The sequence below is a fragment of the Balaenoptera borealis genome (assembly GCF_965194805.1).
Source record: "Balaenoptera borealis genome assembly, chromosome: 11".
NCBI lineage: Eukaryota > Metazoa > Chordata > Mammalia > Artiodactyla > Balaenopteridae > Balaenoptera > Balaenoptera borealis.
In genome coordinates this window covers 46,744,521-46,752,818 of record NC_138868.1, presented here as the reverse complement: position 1 = coordinate 46,752,818, position 8,298 = coordinate 46,744,521, and the positions used below count along the sequence as shown (strand labels likewise).

The 8,298-nt window shown below is 38.0% G+C and overlaps 1 protein-coding gene across 13 annotated transcripts in view; it reads right to left on the bottom strand.

Annotated features, from left to right (window-relative positions):
* SBF2 (SET binding factor 2) overlaps positions 1–8,298 on the bottom strand; it is a 468,341-nt gene that overhangs the window by 41,453 nt on the left and 418,590 nt on the right. For 9 of the 13 annotated variants that reach the window (XM_082341351.1, XM_082341368.1, XM_082341365.1 and 6 more), the window contains 2 exons: positions 7,645–7,740; positions 160–344 (listed from right to left, as the gene is read on the bottom strand). In XM_082341351.1, the coding sequence (XP_082197477.1) occupies positions 160–344; positions 7,645–7,740 (281 nt within the window). Of the gene's footprint in view, positions 1–159; positions 345–1,611; positions 3,389–7,644; positions 7,741–8,125; positions 8,152–8,298 lie in introns of those variants that run through there. The other 4 variants (XM_082341361.1, XM_082341352.1, XM_082341362.1 and 1 more) reach the window with 4 other exon arrangements.

Sequence of the window (8,298 nt, the reverse complement as noted above, 5' to 3'; positions counted from 1 at the left end):
TGAGCTAATTTTTTTTTAAGATTGATTACTAACTCCAGGTTAAGACTCCATGCAGCAAAAAAAAAAAAAAAATTTCTAGGAAAGCTGGTTTATGAAATAAGTTTTATACACTGCCTTCAGGTATCCATGAAGTTTCTAAGTGAGAAAAAGAAATCTTACCCTTAGCTGCGACTTCTCACCAAATATATAAAGGGCTGCTTGGCGTTTCAAGAGCTGGTTTTGCAGGTAAGTGCTGTTACTGAAGGACGTGGAGTGATCCTTGCCTGCCAGTCGGGCGCCAACATCAACGAAGGATGTTGGAGAGCTGATTAGGCGAGTGCTAGAGCGAAGACTTGCCCAAACACCTTCACAAAAGTCAAAACAATTGAGTGAGATAATCTGATGTAAGAATGCCACTGAATAGGGAAAAAGATGCATGCTCTGTGGGTACAGTTTTAGAGGTAACAGCAAATTAATTCATCTAAGTAATCATGTATCATATTGGTCATTTGTCATTTACTTTTGCATCATATAAGCATTATTAATATAGCATTTCAAAAATCATTTGGCTCAGAGGAACCTAATAAGTCACCCAAGTCAATTCTATTTTTGTATACTGATGTAAATTCAGTATTTATAAGTAAATACTGGTATCATAAATAGAGTGCACTGGCTCTAGGAAAGAAAAAATGTGGGCAGGAGGCAATAATGAAGCCTAGGAAGGAGAACGTGGAGTAAATTTCTCAGGGCTTCAAGAAAGAAGGAACATTATTCTGCTTTAGTCAGTCAATTCAACAAGAAAACCACATTAAGAAATAAATTAGAACTTTACTAAACCCACTAAAATCTGAGAATTAATATTTGTGTATCATGCCAAAATGATGCAATTTTAAGTCAGTAAAAGTTATATTTTAGTCTTTTTTCCCCCAGTATCCAAGAAAAACAGAAGTTATAAATGTAGTAATGTGCATTTCACTGAATCTTAGGAAGCTTTATTTAAAAGCTATAGTCAGAAGCAGATGTCTTCTAAGGGAAAGGTCAAGCTAAGCTACTGGAAGGATCTCATAAGTTGACCTTAATTATATTAATTAGAAAAATCAAGGATTTCTAATATGCAAGTGAGACTATCAAATATTAAATATCTAAACACAAAGGCACATAATAAGTCCCAAATTTGACAGAGCTCCTTACAAATGCCCCCAGACTGTAGTGTTCAGGCTGGTGACGGAGTCACAGTGGTACATAATACTGCCACTGCTTCCCTAAAGTGCATTCTCTAGATTTGGAAAGGCTCTTTGAGAAGCTTTAATCTTTGCCAAATGTTAAATCAAGCCATGTTTCTAGGTGACTACAAGTCACCATGATAATGTCACATCTGCTTCTCTTTATAAGCATCTATAGGGTCAGGAGACCAGTTCTCAAGAAAAGGTATTGTAAATTTCTGCTTAACATGGATGAAACTTTCTATTATAACCTATGAGTTTTCTTAGATGTTAACAGCAAGTGTTAATTTTTTGGTAAATGGAATCACAGAGGAAATTCAGAATGTGGATGAGAATAAAGATAATTTGACAAACAAATGTGAAAAAAGTCACTTGTAACACATATGCTTTCATATGAAGATGGTTAAAAAGAGTGACACATCAGGACAGATAATACAGTACCTTGATAATGGACTCTTCCCTTAGCTGAAGATTTGGGATTTGACTGAGTAAAACATTTATCTCTGTACCCATGCACTGGGAGGTAAGATTAAAGAAGGAAGAAGGAATGAAATGTATATAGCAGCAAACATCAGAGCAAATGGAGTAAGAAAAGAACAGGTTAATTTTAAACATTAAGTTAATGATAGGGGAAAATGTAAATATATTAAAAGCAGAAGATTTGATTAACAAATAAAAGGCTGCACAGTCACGCAAAAAGATGAACTGAGTGCCTGTTAAATGAAATTTCAGCACTTGTTTATAAATATTATAAGCACAATGAAATGGACAGCGCAGCAAAGAGTGCCAGTAAAAAATTATACCAAATGGAATAAGCTTTTGGAGGTTGTCATTTGGTGAGAAACAAATTTTTATAATAAAATTAAGGAATTTGGGGAGGGGTGAATGTTAGGAATACACTGGCCCTAGTATTGAAGGAGGCTGACTGATTGGCAAATACGATGTGTTGTACAACATGTTTGTTCTTTGAGCAAGGTCATCATATCAGGAATGAACCTCTAACAACCATTTGGAATAACAAAGGGCGTGTTTTTGCAGTAGAGCATTAAGCATTGCCACACTATCTTCTTTTTTTTCTCTTTTCATTTGGAAATTCCATTTATTTTCCATAAGCAGATAGTTACAAGCAGCAAAGATTTATGACCCTGTGACAATACCCAATGCCACTAAAAATACAGCTTGTGATGGCTGACGTAATGACTTCTCCTAAAATCCCTATTTGCACCTAAATGATAGGCAGTATCAAAGATAATACTTTTGTAATTTGAGTAATATTGTTTTTTTCCAACAGAAAGAAAGTGCTTCGTGACTATCGCAAACTTCACCTGGTAATAACAAAAATGGTGAGCAGTAAGTTACCGTTTATTCTTTCCTGAGTAAAGGAACTGCTCAAATCACTTAAGGAAAATGATTCTGTACTTATTCAGGATTGAAAACACGATTATTAAGCTATCCATTTCAAAACTGCATAAAATATGACATAATTTGATAAAAGAAAAATCATCATAAGTGATTTTTCATTTCTGCCTCACTCCTTTGGAAGTAGGAAATGAAGGGCCTTGATGGCTTTAGTGGCCAAAGGAAGTCAGAAAGCTAAGGGTTGCAGAGGCACTGGCTGATTGATTATACACAGAGAATGCTACTGCAAGACAGAACAAAGACCTGGAACAGCATGAAAAAGGCACAGGGCCTCCTGTGTGCGAGCCAGCTACTCTCCTTTCTGCCAAGGTTTTAAGCTTTCCTATTGGAATACGGATCATTAAATGCTTGCAGTGAAGCCTGAGTGGTTGGTTCCTGATTCTGAGATACTGTTCCCTAAATGTATCATTTTCTTATGCTAGTCCCTTGGCCTAGAATGACCTCTCCCATTTCTTTACCTGACAAACTTCTTATTCCTTAAGATCCAGGAACAACGTAAACTCCTCTGAAAAGCATTCTTGACTGTCCCTAGAGTTGTAGACGGCTCTATCTGAACTCTGATCCCATTGCACTGTGATTATTTGCACATTTTATTCTACTTGATTGTGTACTCCAAAGGGCAGGGACCTAATCACATTTACTCTTATATCCATGCTGAGAGCCTGATATCTAGGTACTGCAAACATTTGTTGATTATTTTCTTTTTGAAAATTGATACGTATGAGCTGCTGTGGTTCTCTACTATACCTTCAACTCAATTATTTGCCCTGAAAGAATGAAAAGGGTATTAATTAAAAAAAAATTAAGCACTTCCTCAAACAGAGCCTCATTAATGAAAAACTGCCAAGTGTTTATCACCTAGCCGAAAATCAGCAATGAGAAAACGAGCTGTACTGATATGGGGTCAGCACAGGGCTTGGAGAACTGTAATTCCATCTGGCAGTCACATTAACCAAAGGCATTACACTACTGCACTGGTGGTGAGGTCTGCTTAGCTTCCTGAGTGATTCCTAGGTGTCAAATACTTGTTCTGAACATGTAACACCGACCTGGAGTGGTGTTTTCCCAAACTGCAGGGTCCTCCTTAGTGGTTTGTGAAATCATTTTAGAAGGTCAAACCAGTATTTTTAAAGAAGTGAAACAGATTAGAGTGGAAAATACTATGAGCACTGCATGTGGTGTAGATGAATATTGTTTCATGAAACTTTCGTTATAGTCTATATACATTTTGCATTGTGACTTAGTACTACCTTTGTGATATAAAATGTATATGTATACATATAGATATAAAATGTATTTCTTACTGTGAGACATGATCAAAAAAGTTTGAAAGTTACTGGTCTAGGCCTAAGACACATTCTCCTTTATCTGCTTGCCTTTGGCCAGTGAGAAGCAACCTGGCTTAAGGTAATTTACATACAAATGTAGACTTTCCTCCCATTTCAGTGGAGTATTACGCAACAATAATGACAACAACCTCAACAATAATAATGGAACTAACATTTATTGAGCTCCTATTAATAACGAGCCACTTACTAAGTTAAGTGCTTTACATATATTATTTCATTCATTCCCCATAACTATTCTAAAGCTAGAATACTTTTTATTATCTCCATTTTACAGATGAGGACACTGAAAATTACGAGGTTTCCTAAATTGCTTAATACCATACACTAAGTGGTAGGACTGCAGCTTGAACTTGAATGTAACTGAACCAAACTCTTAGTGTCTTGTCACTTAAGGAACCATGTGACCCTGGATCTGTCCAGCAGGGTCTGGCTAAGGGGATTGTTTCAGGGAAGAAGTGATACAGTTCATCCCACCCATGGGAATGCAGTGTTGTTCAGAGCATGAGCGTTTCCTAAGCAATGGTATTGTTCTCTCTGCTCTGTTCAGAACAAACGAAGGAGAGAAGGAAAAGAGATGCTTGGGTTGGATGTGACGACAGGGTATTGAATTTATGGATGTGACCTTATGCCTAGCACAGTGCATGAGGTATAAGCTATATTCAGTGAATGCTGCACTGAAATGGACTGAACTAACCCTAGTCCCAGTTATGCTCTTGTCTGCTAAGAGATCTTGGCTAAGTCACATCACCTCTCAAAGCCTCCTAAAGTACCTGTCCTGGAGGTTACACTTCAAGGATAAAATAACACTGTAGAGGAACTTAAAGGGCTATGGAAATGTAAAGGATGAAAAATTTAAAAGCTGCCTCCATGTGGCTACTTCTCAAATATACCCAGGTATTTCATTTTTATATTTAAGAGGCAGATTTTCTCATGGCATTTTTCTATACAACAAGATAATTTATCCAAGTTGCAAATACTTGCATTTTCCCCATGGGGCATAAAAGCTATTGTAATTTTAAATGAAAAGCAATGTGATCTATTCACATCTTCATTTTTTCTTAACTGGTTTTTGCGTCAAAAAGGTTGCTTCCCCTGGCTTAGGAACTCTTCAACGTGCATGCTGAACGCTAAGTGACCACCCTGACTGAAAAAGGGTGAAGGAGAAGGTGAAGGTCAGTCTAAACCCTGGCTCATTAGAGTGGGAAAGGCACACAGTGGAAATAACATAAGAAGGAAACCTGGAACTAAGATTCTATGACAATGAAAGGAATGGAAAAACATTGAAAATACACAGAAGAGGAAAAAGGAGGTTAGGAGGGAGATTTCGAGATAGGAGGCTCTTCCCACACAGGGTAAGTGAGGAACTGCTAGAGAAGTGGAACCTAGCTCTCTGGAAGAATGAAGAGACTCTGTACTCGAGGGTGGGAACAAGGAAATGAACTAATGTCAGGGCATGCAAGTGTCTACATAGAGTCTTGCCCTGGGCAGTGTGAGTGTATGTCTACCTGCCATGTTCATGTTAATAGGGAGTCTTCTGAGATTTCCCAAACTTGCTTGCCCCAGTCCATTCCTGCTGCTCTATGTGAGAGGGATGATACTATCAGAAGAGACAAAGGAAAGCAGCTCCAGGGATCACAGAGGAAGTTGAAGGTGCCAGGAAACAGCCGCATCTCATCTTCCAGTTAATCATGGGAGCTTAGGAGATCTGGAGGCTTTGGGAGTGAAGAATTAAGAGATGGAGTAAAATAATAAGATTTGCGTTTCTGGATCCTAGCTTAAGATACCAGAATGAAGGGGACCTGGTTAGGAGCAAAAAACTGTCATAAGGAAACACACTAAGTTTACAGGAATTTTCAGAAGAAAATATTTGGGAAGGGGGTCAGAAATAATAATTATGGCCTCATTATGCATAGAAAGGGTCATAAACAGATTAAATAGGAGATTTTAATCCTAAGATGTAAATACAGCCTTCCAGGTACCTTTGAGAATAGCAAAGAATGGACTCATAACTAGAATGTAACCACTAGTGGGGATTCCCTTGTATAAAAAAGCCATGAGTCTGAGGCCAATATAAAAAAAGCAAAGACAATGTAGTTGAAACAGATCGGTGAATATCCTTGTGCCTTAGGTACCAACACAGAAGGAGAGACAGTTTTGTACATAAAATTTATATTACAGGTCACCTGGCCCAATGGAGGAATACATAACATGTTGTTGATGAAGTTTACAAAGGCAAAACTCAAGAGCAGGGTGGGGATGGGAAGGCTTCAACTAACCAGACATATGCCAGAAGTTGCATCCTACTAAAAGTTAAAGGGAAAAGTTTCTGACGTGCCTGCTAATATAAGCTTTCAGATGGCAAATAAAGCAATAAGGAGAACTGCAACTTCGAACCAAATTCTGACAGGAGCTTTTGGCAACAAAAATACCAGGAAACTTAGGAGAAAGTCACTGTACTATCTTTAAGTTCAAATTCACCACGAAAGAAATGATGAAAAGAATGAAGTTTGTATCTTAAACTTTAAAACAATAGTATTTTAAAAGTTCCGGAAAAAGTTACATATGACTGTTACGGGTTTAACTGTGTCCCTACCCCCTGTCACATTTCTTATGATGTAGTTCTAACCCCCAGTACCTCAGAAAATGTGACCTCACTTGGAAATAGGGTCATTGCAGACATAATTAGTTAAGATGAGGTCACACTGGAGTGGGGTGGACCCCTAATTCAGTATGATTGGTGTCCTTATAAAAGGGGAAATGTGGAGACAGATGCACAGGGAAAATGTCATGTAAAGATGCAGGCAGAGATACGGCTGATGCTTCTACAAGCTAAGGAATGCCAAAAATTGCCAGCAAACCACCAGAAGCTAGGGGAAAGGCATGGAACAGATTATTCCTCACGGCCCCCCGAGGGAGCCAACCCTGACAACACCTTCATTTTGGACTTCTAGCCTCCAGAACTGTGAGACAAATGGTTGTTTAAGCCACGCAGTTTGTGGCACTTTGTTACAGTAGCCCTAGCAAACTAATACAATGACCTTAAGGCCTGATTAGGAAGATACCTGAAGAAGGGTGAAAGCTCTTAGGAAATTCTGCCATCATAGAAAGTTCTGATGAGGTAGGAAAAAAAGTACCTAAAGAATCAATATGGCTGCCAGGAGATGTGCATAGTAATCTTGGTTTTCAAAAGGAAAAGAAGTGAATTTTGTAAAATAGAGTCTTTATGTTGATTCTGAACCACTGTCTCTTACTCCTCAAACTAGCACTTCAGAGAACAGGAGTAAAAATAACAGGCATTGGAGGCACAGCCTTTGAGTCTGGGATCATGTCTCCCTAACCGTTTATGCTTCTGTGCTCAGTCTTTCTACACTGCAAACTTGAAACATCGTGGAATGCTGCCAGAGCTGAGTCACCATTTAGATATGTTCCCCTCCCCTCCCAGTGCTTCCAAACTCATCAGTATGTTAAGATTTTAGCAATTATTATAACCCTTGTCCCACGAGGCTAAACTCATCTGTCACCATGCTAGTAATAAATTTGATCATTCGTTTAGAAAAGGGTAATTAAAAACAAATTTAACCATAATTAGTTGATTTGAAGTATCACTATCTAGAAAAAAGTTTTCTGCTTTTAAGGTTGTATCAGTGCTCAGTTACAAAATCAATCTTACTAACCTCCTCGAGCAAAGCTATTGGATGGGTTTACATCCAAATGTCCTGGCACTACCTGCTTAAGCACAGTGGACATTCTTGAAGTCCTCCTTTCAGTCCCTAAAGTCAGCCAAAAAGAAGAACAAAAACCATGTCGTTCGGGTTAACATTACTCAAATGACAAAAAGTTATCTTCATGTGTAGCATGTCTAATTGCTGCCAAACATTGTACTTTTTAAGTACTCAAAGCTTTAATAGAGATAACAAGGCACTGTTACTATTTCCTCAGAGATACACACATCTGCAAGATTATAGAGAGTTAGGTTTGGCAAGTGCAATCAGAGAATTTAATGATAAATGAAACAAGGCATGCATGGTGTTACTTTACAAGAAAAGCCACTTTCTGCTTATGTTGAGCTATTCAAATAGCTGATTAAGCCAAGGAGACCAACTTCTCAAGTCACATGCTCCTGTGTCTAACACATTAGGGTTACCTCTACATGAACCCTTTGGGGTTCCATCACATGATAACTGAAACAGAATATTAGTACAAGTCTTAATGGCTTCATCCAAATCTAGTGAAAACAAACTGTACTGCAAATCATAAAAGGCTGCAGAAATTTCAGGAATTTCAAAGTTATACATGATGATTTTAATAAATATACATTTAATAAACAG